This window comes from Schistocerca gregaria, chromosome 5, assembly GCF_023897955.1.
Source record: "Schistocerca gregaria isolate iqSchGreg1 chromosome 5, iqSchGreg1.2, whole genome shotgun sequence".
Lineage (NCBI taxonomy): Eukaryota > Metazoa > Arthropoda > Insecta > Orthoptera > Acrididae > Schistocerca > Schistocerca gregaria.
The window spans coordinates 167231174-167252770 of NC_064924.1; the positions used below are offsets into that span (position 1 = coordinate 167231174).

The following is a 21597-nucleotide window of genomic DNA, read 5'->3' on the forward strand; positions in this document are numbered from 1 at the left end:
GCCAGGAAGTTTCAACTACATCAGTTGTCCACTGATTATGCAAGCGTACGACAGCCTACATAGGGAGGAAATGATACAGATTATGAAAGAATTAAGAGTTCCACTATAGTTGGACAATTTAACGGAAATGACAATGAAAGCAACAGTGTGTAAAGTAAGAATAGAGTAATAACTGTCTGGTGAATTCAAAATCTGCCATATCACCGTGCCACAAGTGTTCGCTATTGGTTTGCAGAACCTTGTGGACAGTTCGAATGCCGCGCGGGATTACCCGAGCGGTCTAAGGCGCTGCACTCATGGACTGTGCGGCTGGTCCCGGCGGAGGTTCGAGCCCTCCCTCGGGATGGGTGTGTGTGTCTGTCCTTAGGATAATTCAGGTTAAGTAGTGTGTAAGCTTTGAAACTGATGACCTTAGCAGATAAGTCCCATAAGATTTCACACATATTTCAACATTTAATAGTTCGAATGAATGATTTGCCCAGCCAGACAAGAACGCCATCTATCATTTACGGGGCATTACCGAGTGATCAGTTCGTGCACAAAATCCTGCGCCGGCAACACTTTCGCAATTGTGAACAGCAGTAGAGGCACCAATGCTCACTACTTCCACAGGGGACTTTCTACGACATGTTGAGTCAGTGACACATCGAGTTGCTGCACTACGACGTGAACAAGGAGGGCCGACACGATATTAGGAGGTGTCCCATGACTTTTGTCACCTCAGTGTGGGTCACTTTTATTTCTTACGCGCAATACGTGAAATTTTGTCCGTTGCTGTGCTTCCTGGTGTTGCAGCTTTAATGGTCAGCGGTGCAACGCTGCGTAGTTGATAGAACTTGGCAGTGTGCCCTTGCAGCGCAGTGTTCAGCTCCTGCGTGTGCTTCTGGTGTGCGCAGACGGGCGGCCGCGGCTGCGCTACTACTGGGCGGCCGTGGTGCTGTGCTGGGCGGCGTCGGTGGCGTGGGCCACGCCCCCGCTCTTCGGTTGGGGAAGGTAAGTGAGGTGACTGCACGCAACGGGCGTTCCTCTAGAAATAACACCGCCTCCTCTCCGCTAAGTTATTTGCGCGCGTCGCCGCTATTTAGATGAGTCACCTGTTGCACTGTGGTCGTCTCAGCATAGACGCGCTGCATTGTGCCAAAGAGGTATTTCTGTTTTCTGCACAGTGCAGCGGGAAATAGCTGCTGGCGACAGTGTTGCGAGTTGGGGAAGGGGAGGGGGTGGACGCCGTCTTTACTGCAATTTACTTGTTCTTTTTATTATTATTACTACTACAGTACTGGTCATTAAAATGGCTACACCAAGAAGAAATGCAGATGATAAACGGGTATTCATTGGACAAATATATTATGCTACACCTGACGGTCGTGCATTATCCTGCTGAAATGTAGCGTTTGGCAGGTATCGCATGAAGGATAGAGCCACGGGACGTAATACATCTGAAATGTAACGTCCACTGTTCAAAGTGCCGTCAAAGCGAACAAGAGGAGACCGAGACGTGTAACCAATGGCGCCCCATACTATCATGCCGGGTGATACACCAGTATGGTGTTGACGAATACACGCTTCCAATGTGCGTACACCGCGATGTCGCCAAACACGGATGCGACCATCATGATGCTGTAAGCATAACCTGGATTCATAAGAAAAAATGACGTTTTGCCATTCGTGCACCCAGGTTCGCGGTTGAGTACACCATCGCGGGCGCTCCTGTCTGTGATGCAGCGTCAAGGCTAACCGCAGCCGTGGTCTCCGAGCTGATAGTCCATGCTGCTCCCAACGTCGTCGAACTGTTCGTGCAGATAGTTGTTGTCTTGCAAACGTCCCCATCTGTTGACTCAGGGATCGAGACGTGGCTGCACGATCCGTTACAGCCATGCGGATAAGATGCCTGTCATCTCGACTGCTCGTGATACGAGGCCGTTGGTGTCCAGCACGGCGTCCCGTATTACCCTCCTGAACCCACCGATTCCATATTCTCCTAACAGTCATTGGATCTCGACCAACGCGAGCAGCAATGTCGTGATACGATAAACCGCAATCGCGATAGGTTAGAATCCGAAGGAAACGTGATGGTGCGCATTTCTCCTCCTTACACGAGGCATCACAACAACGTTTGACCAGGCAACGCCGGTCAACTGCTGTTTGTGTATGAGAAATCGGTTGGAAATTTTCCTCGTGTCAGCACGTTGTAGGTGTCACCACCGGCGCCAACCTTGTGTGAATGCTCTGAAAAGTCAATCATTTGCATATCACAGCCGGCCGGAGTGGCGGATCGGTTCTAGACGCTACAGTCTGGGACCGCGCGACCGCTACGGTCGCAGGTTCGAATCCTGCCTCGGGCATGGATGTGTGTGATGTCCTTAGGTTAGTTAGGTTTAAGTAGTTCTAAGTTCTAGGGGACTGATGACCTCAGTAGTTAAGTCCCATAGTGCTCAGAGCCATTTTTTTATTTTTATTTATTTTATTTTGTTTATTTATTTATTTGTTTATTTTTGCATATCACAGCATCTTCTTCCTGTCGGTTAAATTTAGTGTCTGTAGCACGTCATCTTCATGGTGTGGCAATTTTAATGGCCAGTAGTGTATTATTATTATTATTATTATTATTATTATTATTATTATTAGTGCTTTATGAGGGCGGCTGCAATAGTGACCGAAATGGCGGTCAGTATAGCAACAACTTAATGATGCAGTCACACACCTGATTGTTTTTACTGAAGCTGTATATCTGTTAGTTCGAAGCAAAGATAACTGTGCTCTATTAGTAGCTTGTACAGTAGACACAGATTTCTCCGTGTCTCTTTTTCTCGCAAGGCCAAAAGAAGTCTGTCCGCAATGGGCCATTGAATTTATTGGCCCAAGCTGAAACTCGCCAGGCTGGAAACCGCAGCTGTTTTGTCAGGATGCAAGCCGAAGACCTGTGCGACGGTTAATGGATACGTAATCCGGAGAGGAATCCTGTGCATCCAGCAGCGGACTCACGGGTGCCAACGATGCTGCATCAGCTCGGAGTGGAAGTGTCTGTCACCCTAGTGCAATAGTTTGCCAGCTGGTAGCGAGGTAGGCACCCCACGTTGGTACCCCTGATTGGAGATGGCGATGAAAGCGACGTGTATTATCGATTCAAACGCCGTTTCGGGGAGTGCTCAATCCTTACCAGATCACCGCTTGCGTTGCCCTCTCAGGTGGACCGCGTTACTGGATGCCATGTTGTCGTGCTCAATTCACAACGTAACCCGCTGGTACGGTACACCGTCAGAGTTGTGTGGTGCTCAAGCTTTAGGTTCAAATTCAAATGGCTCTGAGCTCTGTGGGACCTAACATCTGAGGTCATCAGTCCCCTAGACTTAGAACTACTTAAACCTAACTAGCCTGAGGACATCACACAGATCCATGCCCGAGGCAGGATTAGAACCTGCTACCGTAGCAGCAGCGCGGTTCCGGACTAAGTGCCTAGAGCCGTTCGGTCACAAGTTTTAGGGAAACTTCTGCCCTGGACCAGAGCCAAGTTAGTAGACCCCCGGACTGCCCATCATTGTTGGCTGTCGTGCTGACTTCAGCACTGGATGCTGGACTGCATTATCCATGGCTACGGATCGCTTATCTCCTCGTAAGGCAAGAAGTGTGCGACCAACACAACGTCTTACACACAAGATGATATCACACCATAACCAGAGAGTCAGTGCGAACAACAAGAACCCATCGATCCTACTGATCGAGTGTTCTGGGCTGGCGGGTGGATGGAGGAAGGGCGGGGGGAGTATTTATGTTGTCGAGGAGACACTCTGCTGTGCGACGTCATTTGTAACGACTGAATCGGTCCTGCTATTCTCGAGTCGTTAGCAGTCTTCAGCTACGCTACATTTGAAAAAAAAAAAAAGGTTCAAATGGCTCTGAGCACTATGGGACTTAACATCTATGGTCTCAGTCCCCTAGAACAGAACTACTTAAACCTAACTAACCTAAGGACATCACAACAACACCCAGCCATCACGAGTCAGAGAAAATCGCTGACCCCGCCGAGAATCGAACCCGGGAACCCGGGCGTGGGAAGCGAGAACGCTACCGCACGACCACGAGACGCGGGAGCTACATTTGCTGAACGAATTTGTAACAGTGTCGCTACTGCTTAGTCAAACCCTTTTGGGCGATGTTGCGTCCTACCTTCTGTCTCTTATATTAAGTTACAAAGGCAGTTCGGTCAGCGCTCTTTAACGCTTAAATTTTCTCATTTTGACAGTACTGAAGGGCGATCTGTTTCAGTTGTTAAAAACCATTCAACAGCCAAGAACGTATAAAATACGTTTTTGTAAAAGACAACCGATTTCAGCAGACTTTGCTGTCAGCTTCCAGTGTAAAGTGAACATGTTTCACAAGAAAAAGTTTCAGACCTGAAGTAACAACGAAGTCTGTTGAAACCGCTTGTCTGTAAGGGGAGAGACGGAAGGCAATTTTCATCCTTATTCTGGCAATGCTATTTTACCCTTTCAATAGGACACTTTCCAAAAGAACTATAAGTGATAAAACAATGGAATTTTTACTGCATATATATAACATATATGCTCCAATTTAAAAGTAAAATGAACATAATACCTCTTATGGTTTTGAAGAAAAAAAATTATTTTATCATTAGTAAAATTTAACTTTTTGTACATTAATTATTATAAAACAGTTTCTGATTGTTTGGTGGTTCTCAATTGACTTGTAATAACTTATTACCATCTGCAGTACAAATTGACCAAATTTCATGTTTCTAACCCCATTAGTTTATCAAATAATGGTACCTGAAAGTATGAAAATGTAGTTTTCAGAAAAATCCATTGAAAGTTTAATATTGCAATTCAAGTATAGTTATTGAGAGAATTACTTACTACTAATATTTTCCTGCACCATACTGAGCATAATCTGAATCATACTGATCTTCTTTTCTTCTCTTGGTCCCTCTTCTTTTCTGTCTGGCTTCTTTTGTGCATTTTAAATTGGCAATATCTGCTTTGCGGATTCTCTCCTTATCTATCTGCACCAAAGATTTTCCCATATTTCCACTATATTTTATGCCCAGTAATTCCGAAACATCCAGTTTTCTAATTACACCATCACTGAAGCATAAAATAGCATCATAAACACCAAATTTGAGGGTTGTAAGCTGCACAAATACAGTTTTCCGTAATCGGTTCAAATGACAGAATTGACACATTCTTTTAAATTTTAGGTTTTCCCATGAACGCATTTCTTCAACAAGGTATCCTTACAAGGGTCTCTAAATATGGATTTAATTTCATTCATTATTGATGCAGGTAAAGAATGTTTGTGGTCATATCTGGAACATCTCCTGTACTTGCACCAAATGTCAAGATCATTCGGGCAAAGACCGTGCGTCAGGAAAACCATCATATCTCACTAAACAATTGTCGTATTGACATAAAACAAAAACTGTTTCACGCAAGAACGACCAGGAATTTCAAATATCCTAAAATCTAAAAGTCGAATTTTTGAAGCCCACGTGCCTTCCGTCTTCCCTTAAGAAAGAAATATTTAATGCGACCTTGGCTGTTGAAAAGTTTCTGTCTTCTATCAGTTTTCTGTTGAGCTCGCTCTGTTGGCTCGTTCGCAGTCTCGCTCTAGAAAGTCGAGGTCGCTGTCTTCCTGATCGAGAAACGGTGTCGAAATATTTATGCTTCCCGGCTGGTGACCGTTGATACTTCTGCGTGACTGAATAACGCCGGCTGATCGAACGCCTTTACTCTCCCCTTTCCATACTAATACGTCGCATGACACTCTGTTTCACGCCGTGACATTCCACCGTGTATACCGGGATGTGTGTGTGTCGTAACACTAGATATTTCAAAATGAATATCTGGGGTTTAAGGCTTCGTAACATTTATTATATTCAACTTACACTTATCAAAAATACATCAAATGAAAGAGCAATTGAAACAGTTTTGCTTGCATACCGGTGCTCATGGACTGTTTCCTGAGTCTTCCGTTAAAAAGCGTTACTAACAAAGATGGCGACATATATATATATATATATATATATATATATATATATATATATATATATATATATATATATATATATATATATATATAACTATGTCTATCAGTAGTTAGTGCCTTCAGTAGTTAGAATCTTTTACTTAGCTGGCAGTATTTTGGCGCTCGCTGTATTGCAGTAGTTCGAGTAATGAAGATTTTTGTGAGGTAAGTGATTCATGAAAAGTATAGGTTATTGTTAGTCAGGGCCATTCTTTTTTAGGGATTATTGAAAGACAGATTGCGTTGTGCTAAAAATATTGTGTGTCAGTTTATTGATGATCTGAATAAGTAAAGAGAGAAATGTCTGTGCACGTTCAGTTTTGCTCAGCTGTTTGAAAATCTAATAACGTAAGAGGTTTATGAGCACAGTAATTCATAAATTTTTCTAAGGGGATGTTTCAGGTTCTGTTGTAATCCTCCAAGCGATAATAGCATCCGTAGATGGTATCATGGTGTGAAGACACAGGCTGTCTTTGCAGGGGGAAGAGTACGGGACGATCAAGAGTAGCCGAAGAAAGTGTTGTACAAGTAAGAGAGTCATTCACGAATAGATCCAAGAAATTGATGCGGAAAATTAGTTGTCAGCTAACAATTCCAGTGACGACTCTGCAGTTGTTACAAGTTTAGAACCTACAGACTACGGTTTACGTGTCAACGTTACAAACGCAATTATGCTGCATAACGATGAAGATTTTCTGGATCGTGTCGTCTTCGCTGATGAATATCAATTCCATGTACGTGTAAATGTGAACACAAATAACTGTGCGCGTTTGGGCATTTGCACGTCCCCAAGAGATGGTACAGCTGCAACGATACTTCCCTAAACTGAATATTTTTTCTGCCGTATCCCGGCGGAAAGTTTATGGGCCTTCCTTTTTCGGTAAAGCTACCGTGCCGGTGTTTCTTTTCTTGAGGCACTACAACTATGGCAGGAGCTGAAACACAGAACATTATTTGGCAGCTAGTCGAATGCGCCGCCTCATTGACGTAAGTACGCCATTGGTTAAGCGACGTTGTACCCTACCTCTGGAATGGCTGCAAGGCGCCGGCGATTACAGAGCTTGTTTCACATTATATCCATGTTCAACAGATCTGACACCACGCTATTTTTACCTTTGGGGGTTCATAAAGGATCGCGTGTATGCGCCACCGCTACCAGCTGATCTGTCCGACTTGAGAAACAGGACTGAAGAAGTTGTTGCAACACTTATTCCAGACACGCTGATCAAGGTTGGGAAGAAGTCACCTGTAGACTCGATGCGTGCCGTGTGACAAATTGTGCTCGTATTGAACACTTGTAAGAACTGTTCGAGTTGCTCCATTATCTGATGTATTATTTATAATTAAATGTTTCCCTGAGACATTTAAGTCTCTTTTTATTATCTACGATAGTGATCGAAGCAAACGAAATGAATTAAAATTTGTGCTGCAGCTGGGACTCGAACCATGGTTTCCTTGCTTCCTAGGCAGAAATACTAACAATTACACTACCACAAGCACGAGCCGTTACGTCCAATGCTGGGATGCTTGCCGATATCGGAGAGCCCTGGCCGTAGTGACAATATATAAGGGAAAATAAATTGAACTTTGTCTTGGAGAGGGCACTGAGCTTAGTTAGTTCGTGCAGTAATACTGACCAGTGTGCTGTGGTAGTGTTATGGTTAGCATTTCTACCCAGCAAACAAGAATACCTGGATCCGAGTCCCGGCTGTAGCACAAATTTTAATTCTTTTCGACAGCTTCGATTATTATTTATAAGTAGAGAGTAATGTTGTTGTTGTTGTTGTTGTCTTCAGTTCTGAGACTGGTTTGATGCAGCTCTCCATGCTACTCTATCCTGTGCAAGCTGCTTCATCTCCCAGTACCTACTGCAACCTACATCCTTCTGAATCTGCTTAGTGTACTCATCTCTCGGTCTCCCTCTACGATTTTTACCCTCCACACTGCCCTCCAATGCTAAATTTGTGATCCCTTGATGCCTCAAAACATGTCCTACCAACCGATCCCTTCTTCTAGTCAAGTTGTGCCACAAACTTCTCTTCTCCCCAATCCTATTCAATACCTCCTCATTAGTTACGTGATCTATCCACCTTATCTTCAGTATTCTTCTGTAGCACCACATTTCGAAAGCTTCTATTCTCTTCCTGTCCAAACTAGTTATCGTCCATGTTTCACTTCCATACATGGCTACACTCCAAACAAATATTTTCAGAAACGACTTCCTGATACATAAATCTATATTCGATGTTAACAAATTTCTCTTCTTCAGAAACGCTTTCCTTGCCATTGCCAGTCTACATTTTATATCCTCTCTACTTCGACCATCATCAGTTATTTTACTTCCTAAATAGCAAAACTCCTTTACTACTTTAAGTGTCTCATTTCCTAATCTAATTCCCTCAGCATCACCCGATTTAATTTGACTGCATTCCATTATCCTCGTTTTGCTTTTGTTGATGTTCATCTTATATCCTCCTTTCAAGACACTGTCCATTCCGTTCAACTGCTCTTCCAAGTCCTTTGCCGTGTCTGACAGAATTACAATGTCATCGGCGAACCTCAAAGTTTTTACTTCGTCTCCATGAATTTTAATACCTACTCCAAATTTTTCTTTTGTTTCCTTTACTGCTTGCTCAATATACAGATTGAATAACATCGGGGAGAGGCTACAACCCTGTCTCACTCCTTTCCCAACCACTGCTTCCCTTTCATGCCCCTCGACTCTTATTACTGCCATCTGGTTTCTGTACAAATTGTAAATAGCCTTTCGCTCCCTGTATTTTACCCCTGCCACCTTTAGAATTTGAAAAAGAGTATTCCAGTCGACATTGTCAAAAGCTTTCTCTAAGTCTACAAATGCTAGAAACGTAGGTTTGCCTTTTCTTAATCTTTCTTCTAAGATAAGTCGTAAGGTCAGTATTGCCTCACATGTTCCAACATTTCGACGGAATCCAAACTGATCCTCCCCGAGGTCCGCATCTACCAGTTTTTCCATTCGTCTGTAAAGAATTCGCGTTAGTATTTTGCATCCATGACTTATTAAACTGATAGTTCGGTAATTTTCACATCTGTCAGCACCTGCTTTCTTTGGGATTGGAATTATTATATTCTTCTTGAAGTCTGAGGGTATTTCGCCTGTCTCATACATCTTGCTCACCAGCTGGTAGAGTTTTGTCATGACTGGCTCTCCCAAGGCCGTCAGTAGTTCTAATGGAATGTTGTCTACTCCGGGGGCCTTGTTTCGACTCAGGTCTTTCAGTGCTCTGTCAAACTCTTCACGCAGTATCATATCTCCCATTTCGTCTTCATCTACATCCTCTTCTATTTCTATAATATTGTCCTCAAGTACATCGCCCTTGTATAAACCTTCTATATACTCCTTCCACCTTTCTGCCTTCCCTTCTTTGCTTAGAACTGGGTTGCCATCTGAGCTCTTGATATTCATACACTTGGTTCTCTTCTCTCCAAAGGTCTCTTTAATTTTCCTGTAGGCAGTATCTATCTTACCCCTACTGAGATAAGCTTCTACATCCTTACATCTGTCCTCTAGCCATCCCTGTTTAGCCATTTTGCACTTCCTGTCGATCTCATTTTTGAGACGTTTGTATTTCTTTTTGCCTGCTTCATTTACTGCATTTTTATATTTTCTCCTTTCATCAATTAAATTCAATATTTCTTCTGTTACCCAAGGATTTCTAGCAGCCCTCGTCTTTTTACCTACTTTATCCTCTGCTGCCTTCACTACTTCATCCCTCAGAGCTACCCATTCTTCTTCTACTGTATTTCTTTCCCCTATTCCTGTCAATTGTTCCCTTATGCTCTCCCTGAAACTCTGTACAACCTCTGGTTCTTTCAGATTATCCAGGTCCCATCTCCTTAATTTCCCACATTTTTGCAGTTTCTTCAGTTTTAATCTACAGGTCATAACCAATAGATTGTGGTCAGAGTCCACATCTGCCCCTGGAAATGTCTTACAACTTAAAACCTGGTTCCTAAATCTCTGTCTTACCATTATATAATCTATCTGATACCTTTTAGTATCTCCAGGGTTCTTCCTAACTGCTACAAATTCTTAAAACCCCGTTATTTAAAAATCTGTTCATGTTACGAGGGAACAGAAACTTCATCCCACGAAAAAGTCAGTTTCCTTATGTATACGTACAAACTAGTAAAAAAATCGCACAAACACAAAGGAGTTGTGCGACGTAAACAGAAGTTGGTATGCGTGTTTCTACATCTGAAAGACGATGGTGTAAGTAGGCTGTTTAGGTTTTTATGTTGGTGGCGCCAGGTAGCGCTCTGTATGAAAACCACTGACTGTGGTGTGTGGAGTCTGTGGCTGGTTGTCATTGTTGGAATATTCGCTATTGTAGTGTTGGGCAGTTGGATGTTAACAGCGCGTAGCGTTGTGCAATTGGAGGTGAGCCGCCAGCAGTGGTGGATGTGGAGAGAGAGAGATGCCAGAGTTTAGAGAGGTTACTATAAACGGACGATCTGGACGTGTGTCCGCCAGAAAAAGGAAATTTATGAAGATGGATGTCATGAATTGATATACATATACCTAACTATGTCTATCAGTAGTTAGTGCCTTCAGTAGTTAGAAACTTTTACTTAGCTGGCAGTATTTTGGCGCTCGCTGTATTGCAATAGTTCGAGTAATGATGATTTTTTTGAGGTAAGTGATTCATGAAAGGTATAGGTTATTGCTAGTCAGGGCCATTCTTTTGTAGGGATTGTTGAAACTCAGACTGCGTTGCGCTAAAAATATTGTGTCTCAGTTTAGTGATGATCAGAATAAGTAAAGAGAGAAATGTTTGAGTACGTTCAGTTTTGATGAGCTGTTTGAAAACCAAATAACGTGAGAGGTTTACCACCAGAGGGAACGTTTCAATATCTCGTCGAATTTCGCGCCAGTCACATAAGAGTGGCATTAATGGCGCCTCTATGAGGATGCAAATGCGGTTTGCTTTAAATACGTATTGTATGGTTGTGAGCGTTAGTTACTTTTGAAATTGGACTTGGTGAGTTGATGTTAGTCAAGAATTCCTTTAGGCGACAAAGACGCCACTATCAACATCCCACTGAGTTCGAACTAGGTCGCGTAATAGGGTTACGAGAAGGTGGGTGTTCCTCTTGTGATACTGCAGAAATATTTAGTAGCAATGTAACCACTTTATATGACAACTGCTGGCAGTAGTGGTCACGAGAGTGTACCGTTGCAACAAGACTGGGCTCCGGACGGTTACATCGCACTACCAAGACGGAAGACCATCGTGTGCGGACAGAGTGAGCCATAATATCGAGCGATTTTAAAAAGCGCGTGAATCAAGCTGCGTCGGAGAGGGGTGGAGAAGAATAGCGTCAGTTACGTTTGGCGCGAAATAGCATTTCTTCATCATGGAGCGCTGGACCTCACAGCACCGCGCGTACGCTGTCAAAGCATTTTATCATAACGGTAGTTCTTAACAGCTAGCACGTCGGGCATTTCGCAACCACTTCAACATTAATCGGAATCGGCCGGTGCCATCTGCCTGTGCGATTCAAAAATGGTTCAAATGGCTCTAAGCACTATGGGACTTAACATCTGAGGTCATCAGTCCCCTAGAACTTAGAACTACTTAAACCTAAGTAATCTAAGGACATCACATACATCCATGCCCGAGGCAGGATTCGAACCTGCGACTGTAGCAGCAGCGCGGTTCCGGACTGAAGCGTCTAGAACCGCTCGGCCACCCCTACCGGCTTAATCGCACAGGGCCGGCCGGGGTGGCCGAGTGGTTCTAAGCGCTTCAGCCCAGAGCTGCGCTGCTGCTACGGTCGCAGATACGAATCCTGCCTCGGGCATGGATGTGTGTGATGTCCTTAGGTTAGTTAAGTTTAAATAGTTCTAAGTTCTAGGGGACTGAAGACCTCAGAAGTTAAGTCCCATGGTGCTCAGAGCCATATTTTATTTTATTTTTTTTATTTTGTGCGTTTAAGAAGTAGGTTGAGAACTTAAGGAAACAGATTGTGTGAGCCGAAGTCGGTTCTGCTTAGAATTTTTTGACATGATTAATCAAGACGAGGACAATGTATACCATTTGTGGATGAGTGATGAAGCTCACTTCCATCTGTCTGGTTACGTGAACAAGCAGAACTTTCAATTTTGGAGATGCGTTAATCCTCAAGAACTGCATCAGCAACCACTGCACTCCTCAAACGTTATTGTGTGTGGTGCGCCATGTTTTCATTAGGGATAATAGGGCCATTGTTTTTTTGAAGATGGCCTTGGCAATACTGTAACAGTGACTTTGCAGAGATACTCAGATATGTTGGAAAACTTACTCCACAACTTGCAAACTACGAAGTTACTCCCACATTGCTCGACTAAGCATGAATATTGTCAATCGTTTGTTTCCAAATCATGTGATCTCGCGAAATAGGGACATAGCATGGTCCTCTCGATCACCGGACCTCACAACATATGACTTTTTCTTGTAGGGTTATCTGAAAATCAAATTTTTCCGAGATAACCCTCCTCGAAAAATTGAAGTCCTGAAAAAGCGGATCGCCGGCCGTTGTGACCGAGTGGTTCTAGCCGCTACAGTCTGGAACCGCGCGACCGCTACGGTCACAGTTTCGAATCCTGCCTCGGGCATGGATGTGTCGTGATGTCCTTCGGTTAGTTAGGTTAAAGTAGTTCTAAGTTGTAGGGGACTGATGACCTCAGATGTTAAGTCCCATAGTGCTCAGAGCCATTTGAACCATTTGAAAGAGTGGAATGGACAGGAAGTTATTCAGATGCCACTGGCAATGCTGCACAACGTGATGAGTCACTTCAAAATCTGACTGGAGGAATGTGTGTATATAAACGCACGCCATCTTACCGGCATCTCCTTCAAAAAATAACTGATGTTTTACTATTGCAGAAAACGCTTTTTCATGTATTTTAAGATTATGAAATTTAAAAAAAATTAGCGAAGTCGTTTTACTTAACAACCTTTTAAGAATCGTTCTTTATTATGCGCCTCACCTTGCAGTATGGTTCTGCTGCGTACTGCACCTGCAACAGCAATTTGAGCAGCAGTTGGAACCCAGTGACACAACCAACATTTATAATTTGCTTACTTTAAGGGGACCACACCGTAGTTCAGGTCGAAAAAAATCGATTTTCGGTTTACATCATATTTCTATAGATTAAGGTTTTATTTAAGTACTCTGAAAAGGATTTTGCTGAAAAAAAATTTTTTTTTCGAGCATTTAAAGAGCATTTTCCTAACACTTGTGTTTATGTGCCACGTCCACTTTTCTGTGGCCTGCGGCCGGTGTGGCCGTGCGGTTCGGTCTGGAACCGTGTGACCGCTACGGTCGCAGGTTCGAATCCTGCCTCGGGCATGGATGTGTGTGATGTCCTTAGGTTAGTTAGCTTTACGTAGTTCTAAGTTCTAGGGGACTGATGACCACAGATGTTAAGTCCCACAGTGCTCAGAGCCATTTTTGAACCAAAATCTAGAGGCAATGAAGAGAGATGTTTGGGCATTATTCTTCCACAAGTCCTCTACTGATGATATGCCATGTCATGGATTGTGTGCATCACGAGAAAATTCGTGGTGCAAATACAATAGGGCTCAGACAATTGGAGAATCTTATTCTCACCAGCATTCTCTTCCTATTGCTGTTATTACAACAATTAAACCTATTCTGGCTCGCCCTGACCTTCTAAGGAAATGGCTGCATGGGCAGACACAGAACCCAAATGAATGTTTCAACAGCATAATTTGGAACCGCCTTCCTAAAATTCTATTTGTAGGCATGCAGACAATGAAACTAGGAGTTCATGATGCTGTTATTACGTTCAATGGTGGTAATATTGGAAAGTGTTGGGTACTGAAAAAGCTGGGAACTAATCCTGGTGAAAATATGATCACTGGGCTGCAACATTGCGATAAAGTGAGGATAGCCAATGCAGACAGGCCTGCATCTAATATGGACAAGAAAGCAAGACAAACATCCAGGAAGGTGAAAGCTAGAAGACCTACTTGAGGGCAAAGAAGGGCCATCATATGCAGCAGGACAGTTTTAATTAACTGTAAGCAACTAATTTAAAAAGTTTTTTTCTTTAAATTCAATTTCCAGCAAACTAAAATTTTCAGTACATATGCCCCATTATGTCAGAAACTATCATAGACAAATGAATGAAATTTTTACAGAGACTCTACATAACATAAAAAGCGACCTCTGGTACTACATTCAGTAATATTCCCCTATTAGGAATTTCACAAAAAACATTTTCCGTAGAAAGAACTTAATATTTTTATTAATAAATTTAAAAAAGTATTTGTTAAAAACTATAAAATGGATAAAGTAGATTTTAGTACAGTTGACTCTACTAGCATCATGTAACATACAGTAAAAATATTAATGTCCTGCAACAAATAGTTTTTTTTCAGAAATGGGTCAAGTACTTGCCTAAATTAACATGGGTTAGATAGGCAGGGTGTGGTCCCCTTAAGGACAGCTCCGAGCCAGATGCTCAGTAGCGTCCACTGCAATGATTACAAACCACCGCCATTTGCGACTTCAGTGGTATCGAGCGAGAGATCATTGTAGGCTAGGCTGGAAATCTGCTTTTTAACGGGAACTGGTTCTGCCTTTGTGCCAGTGATGACTGTGTGTTGGTTAGGAGGCCAGTTAAGGGCCTGCAACCAGCCTGTCTGCGTGTTAGACTGGATCTACGCCAGGAGCTATAGTCTGGTGTGCGATTTCGTATGACAAAAGAAGCATTCTCGTGGCAATCCCAAGCACGCTCGCTACAGATTTATACATGAGTCTGGTAATCCGATCTCCCGTGCTGACATTCACGAACAGCATTCAAAAATGGTTCAAATGGCTCTGAGCACTATGGGACTTAACATCTGAGGTCATCACTCCTCTAGAATTTAGAACTACCTAAACCTAACTAACCTAAGGACATCACACACATCCATGCCCGAGGCAGGATTCGAACCTGCTACCGTAGCGCCGAGCGGGATTAGCCGAGCGGTCTGGGGCGCTGCAGTCATGGACTGTGCGGCTGGTCCAGGCGGAAGCATAGAACCCCATCCCACAAACTGACATCCGGCACCTGTACAACACAAAACATCCACGTTTGCCTTCTTGCATTCAATATTGTGGCGGTTACACCATTTATTAATGTACCAGCATTACACATTTGTAATGGCTTATGTCGCGCTTACGTTAACCTGTGACTCTGCAGTGTTAATCACTTAAATATAGTAGCTGGATAAATGCTTTTCTGAAATTTCGTTATTGTACATTAATTATTTTTGTTGTTGCAATTTTCTACCGCCAGTACGCTAGTTATAAGTTGAATTAATAAACGCTACAAAAGGTCAAAACCCCGATATTCGGTATTTAAAAATCAGTTCGTGTTATGAGGGAATAGGAATCTCGTTCCACGACTAAGTCAATTTTCTCGTGCATAAATACAGTAACCCCCCCTCCCCCATGAACCATGGACCTTGCCGTTGGTGGGGAGATTCGCGTGCCTCAGCGACACAGATAGCCGTACCGTAGGTGTAACCACAACGGAGGTGTATCTGTTGAGAGGTCAGACAAACGTGTGGTTCCTGAAGAGGGGCAGCAGCCTTTTCAGTAGTTGCCGGGGCAACAGTCTGGATGATTGACTGATCCGGCCTTGTAACACTAACCAAAACGGCCTTGCTGTGCTGGCATTGCGAACGGCTGAAAGCAAGGGGCCACGGCCGTAATTTTTTCCTGAGGGCATGCAGCTTTACTGTATGGATAAATGATGATGGCGTCGTCTTGGGTAAAATATTCCGGAAGTAAAATAGTCCCTCATTCGAATCTCCGGGCAGGGACTACTCAGGAGGACCTAGTTATCAGGAGAAAGAAAACTGGCGTTCTACGGATCGGAGCGTGGAATGTCAGATCCCTTAATCGGGCAGGTAGGTTAGAAAATTTAAAAAGGGAAATGGATAGGTTAAAGTTGAATATAGTGGGAATTAGTGACGTTCGGTGGCAGGAGGAACAAGACTTTTGGTCAGGTGAATACAGTAAAAGAAACAAAAGAAAAATTCGGAGTAGGAATTAAAATCCATGGAGAAGAAACAAAAGCATTGAGGTTCGCCGATGACAGTGTAATTCTGTCAGAGACAGCAAAGGACTTGGAAGAGCAGTTGAACGGAATAGACAGTGTCTTGAAAGGAGGATATAAGATGAACATCAACAAAAGCAAAACGAGGAAAATGGAATGTAGTCGAATTAAGTTGAGTGATGCTGAGGGAATTAGATTAGGAAATGAGACACTTAAAGTAGTAAAGGAGTTTTGCTATTTGGGGAGCAAAATAACTGACGATGGTGGAAATAGAGAGGATATAAAATGTAGACTGGCAATGGCAAGGAAAGCGTTTCTGAAGAATCGAAATTTGTTAACATCAAGTATAGATTTAAGTGTCAGGAAGTCGTTTCTGAAAGTATTTGTATGGAGTGTAGCCATGTACCGAAGTGAAACATGGACGATAAATAGTTTGGACAAGAAGAGAATAGAAGCTTTCGAAATGTGGTGCTACAGAAGAAAGCTGAAGATTAGATGGATATATCACATAACTAAAGAGGAGGTATTGAATAGAATTGGGGAGAAGAGGAGTTTGTGGCACAACTTGACTAGAAGAAGAGATCGGTTGGTAGGACATGTTCTGAGGCATCAAGGGATCACCAGTTTAGTATTGGAGGGCAGAGTGGAGGGTAAAAATCGAGAGGGAGACCAAGAGATGAATACAGAAGCAGATTCAGAAGGATGTAGGTTGCAGTAGGTACTGGGAGATGAAGAAGCTTGCAGAGGGTAGAGTAGCATGGAGAGCTGCATCAAACCAGTCTCAGGACTGAAGACCACAACAACAACAAATACAGTAACAACTATAAAATTTATATATAAAGAAATTAACTTGTGTGTAAGAAGAAGTTCCGGTTCTCAGGCAACATGAAGTAGTTTTTAAACGCGATGATAAACGCATGTACATTCTACACGTGCGTTTTAAGACTGCCACGAGTCGTAAAACACAATAGTTGAATTCCTTTATCTTGGCGGGTCGCGCATGCCCGCCCAGACGCGGAAGATTGCTGCGTTGCCAGTTGCAAACGACGCACGCGTCAAGAGAAGCAGCGCCATAGTATAGTATAGTTCACAAACTTACGTTAGGGGGGAGCGCGCAGTTCATGAAGTAAAGCCACCACGGCCGCATTAACCCTTTCGCTGCTACAGAGACGTGCTCCCCGCATTCCGTGCTGTACGCGATTTTGTCATCACTGCACTGCTCGCCTCTGCTGACACATGGTGTTCCGACTGCTTTGGCACACTTATCATTCGATTTCGCAAAAACTATTTGACTTTTACACATCTTCCTGACTGATACCTTCCCCGCATAAATGACTTAATTTTTTTTTTTCGATGTTCAACGCAGTTCTTGTGCAGCATTAAATGTATTAAATAACTGCACTAAATTTTGAAGAGTTTGCAGAGGTAAAACTCCATAGCGTACACTTTCCGTACGGTCGATTTTAGTTGCCACAGTGTTGAGAATGAAATGTGGACAACATACCTAAATTTCGTATACAATTTACTGTATAACAATATCTCATTTAATTTAAGTACCAGATAGGTGTCGTATGTAATATTGAGAAATATTCTGTCTTTCGCGATTGTAATAAAAGTTTTATTTATACCAGACTCATTTCGATTTTTCTAAAAAGTTCTGATTAAAACAAAATTGGCGTAGTACACAAAACTGAATTGTGGACGTAATAAAACGTAGAAACTAAAATATATTGTCAGTGCGGTGCAGAGTGCTAACAATTTGTGTTTGTCACAACAGACAGCAAATACTTGCCAAAACATAGATCAGTTGACGAAAACATTGAATGGCCGGCCGCGGTGGTCTTGCGGTTCTAAGCGCGCAGTCCGGAACCGTGCGACTGCTACGGTCGCAGGTTCGAATCCTGCCTCGGGCATGGATGTGTGTGTTGTCCTTAGGTTAGTTAGGTTTAAGTAGTTCCAAGTCCTAGGGGGCTGATGACCACAGCAGTTGAGTCCCATAGTGCTCAGAGCCATTTGAAAACATTGAAGATGATGATGTTGCCAAAGGAGCGAAGTAAAGAATTGCGTCAGACAATAAAGTAGCTCGGCAACGTACGAGTCGAAATTCTGATCTAAATAATACTTTTAATACTGTCGCAAAGAATATATTTCAATATGAATAGTAAAACACCGACTGCGGAAGATAAGATAAACAAACAAACCAGATAAAATTAATATTGTATGTGTGCCTTTTCATTGTTTTTAATTGCTGTGAAAAGAAATATTGGAGGACAAAATTACAAAAACCGAAAATTCATTATGATTAGAACGAAGAGACAAAGAACTAGAAATTTCAAAAAATTACATTAAAACGAATAAAATTCATGAAGACAGACACTTGCATATTGTTTTTAAATAAACAAGATATTATGCACCGAACAACGTTTATACTCAAAACCTTTTGTTTAACAGTCTAACACCTTCACGATTACGCTAACGCAGCTCGTGATTGAAACAAACTCCGGGAGATTTGTAAAAGATCACGCAAAATACCCACAAACACTGTTGGTATGACAATTAATTATTCACGTTTCGTCGAAGTACAATAGGAAATAAACAATTACCGCTGTTCTTTATTGCGAAAAAGCGGTTCGTGAGAATGATACAAACACCTTTCCTTGCTATCGCCTGAATTAGGAGGCTTATTGCTGGACACTACCTTGCGGAACGCCTGATATCACTTCTGTTCTTCCCGATGATTTACCGTCTATCAGACGAACTGTAACCTCTCTGAGAGGAAATGACGGATGGCGGTGTCGCTGAAGTAACTAGTTTTCGGTAATATCGTTTTCTTTTTCCAGGCCAGTTTAATCTGATTGTTGAAACCACTAAAAATGACCGTCTCTCAAATAACCGATTTTCGCTTTTTTATTCCTATTATTTCCTATAGTACACGCAGAAGTCGAACAAAGGTTGAAAAAATTTTAACTCTCAGTGTCAAGATACATGGAATCAAAAGAATACATTACATAGCCCATTCACCTTAAACTGATTTTCTCGAAAAGTGATTAAATGGGTGAATACAACAAAAATTCACCATTATTTTTTGAAACTCAGCTCAAGAATCATATTGTAATCGGGGATCATTGCACTATTTGGATTTAACGAATAGTCTGTGCTAAAGGGTGAAAACTGTTCATTATGTTAATTTGTCCGTTTTCAAGGGCTACAAGCATGTAAAGGCATATTGTCCAGACACTGGCTACTTTTTTTTAATCGTAAACTATGAATGAATTGTAGTTATGTTTTTAACTTATTGTTGTTACCATAATTTCCTATCTCTTTTACTACTTCACGGAAATGTCAGATAAATCTTTAATTTTGTAAAACAAATAAAGCATTATTATTCGTTGCTACATCACTTCGCAAAAATGTGCCCAGGCTATGGTTGGCGTCATTCTGTTACAACGTATGTGCGGCGACGACAGCGAGAAAGTACAGTACAGACCGGGTGGGGGCGAGTCTTGCACAGAGCACAGTACACACGTAACTCAGCTGTGACACACGGCAACAGGGACATCACACCCGTTCCACACTGGGACCCTGGAGACGGCCACAAGCGACGGTCACCGACATAGATATATTCGTTTGAACTGTAGCATTCACACCGCGACACTACACAGGCTCACCGGGCCACTGTCACTCAGACTGTCCACACGTGACGGACACGGTCACCGACGTAGATATATTCGTTTGAACTGGAGCATTCACACCGCGACACTACACCGGCTCACCGGGCCACTGTCACTCAGACTGTCCACACGTGACGGACACGGTCACCGACGTAGATATATTCGTTTGAACTGTAGCATTCACACCGCGACACTACACCGGCTCACCGGGCCACTGTCACTCAGCCTGTCCACACGTGACGGACACGGTCACCGACGTAGATATATTCGTTTGAACTGGAGCATTCACACCGCGACACTACACCGGCTCACCGGGCCACTGTCACTCAGCCTGTCTACACGTGACGGACACGGTCACCGACGTAGATATATTCGTTTGAACTGTAGCATTCACACCGCGACACTACACCGGCTCACCGGGCCACTGTCACTCAGACTGTCCACACGTGACGGACACGGTCACCGACGTAGATATATTCGTTTGAACTGTAGCATTCACACCGCGACACTACACCGGCTCACCGGGCCACTGTCACTCAGACTGTCCACACGTGACGGACACGGTCACCGACGTAGATATATTCGTTTGAACTGGAGCATTCACACCGCGACACTACACCGGCTCACCGGGCCACTGTCACTCAGACTGTCCACACGTGACGGACACGGTCACCGACGTAGATATATTCGTTTGAACTGTAGCATTCACACCGCGACACTACACCGGCTCACCGGGCCACTGTCACTCAGCCTGTCCACACGTGACGGACACGGTCACCGACGTAGATATATTCGTTTGAACTGGAGCATTCACACCGCGACACTACACCGGCTCACCGGGCCACTGTCACTCAGACTGTCCACACGTGACGGACACGGTCACCGACGTAGATATATTCGTTTGAACTGGAGCATTCACACCGCGACACTACACCGGCTCACCGGGCCACTGTCACTCAGACTGTCCACACGTGACGGACACGGTCACCGACGTAGATATATTCCTTTGAACTGGAGCATTCACACCGCGACACTACACCGGCTCACCGGGCCACTGTCACTCAGACTGTCCACACGTGACGGACACGGTCACCGACGTAGATATATTCGTTTGAACTGTAGCATTCACACCGCGACACTACACCGGCTCACCGGGCCACTGTCACTCAGCCTGTCCACACGTGACGGACACGGTCACCGACGTAGATATATTTGTTTGAACTGGAGCATTCACACCGCGACACTACACCGGCTCACCGGGCCACTGTCACCCAGACTGTCCACACGTGACGGACACGGTCACCGACGTAGATATATTCCTTTGAACTGGAGCATTCACACCGCGACACTACACCGGCTCACCGGGCCACTGTCACTCAGACTGTCCACACGTGACGGACACGGTCACCGACGTAGATATATTCGTTTGAACTGTAGCATTCACACCGCGACACTACACCGGCTCACCGGGCCACTGTCACTCAGCCTGTCCACACGTGACGGACACGGTCACCGACGTAGATATATTCGTTTGAACTGGAGCATTCACACTGCGACACTACACCGGCTCACCGGGCCACTGTCACTCAGCCGGTCCACATGTGACGGACACGGACACTATGTCCACAGCAGTCACATCCAGCCATCCATTAGTTTGCACTGGAGTGTTCACACTGGGCCACAGACCACAGACACAGCGCTGCAGATTTGCCAACAGACAGGCAGTCATTTGTGAGACAGTGCCGTGAAACATTCATTACATATTATACTGTACACATTGGAGCCCTG

The 21597-nt window shown here is 43.6% G+C and overlaps 1 protein-coding gene across 1 annotated transcript in view; it reads left to right on the plus strand.

The window, feature by feature from the left end:
* Window positions 1–21597, plus strand: part of LOC126272252 (visual pigment-like receptor peropsin) — a 164311-nt gene that overhangs the window by 81346 nt on the left and 61368 nt on the right. Inside the window, exon 4 of the mRNA XM_049974966.1 lies at window positions 897–993. Coding sequence (XP_049830923.1) covers window positions 897–993 — 97 coding nt within the window. The remainder of the gene's footprint in view (window positions 1–896; window positions 994–21597) is intronic.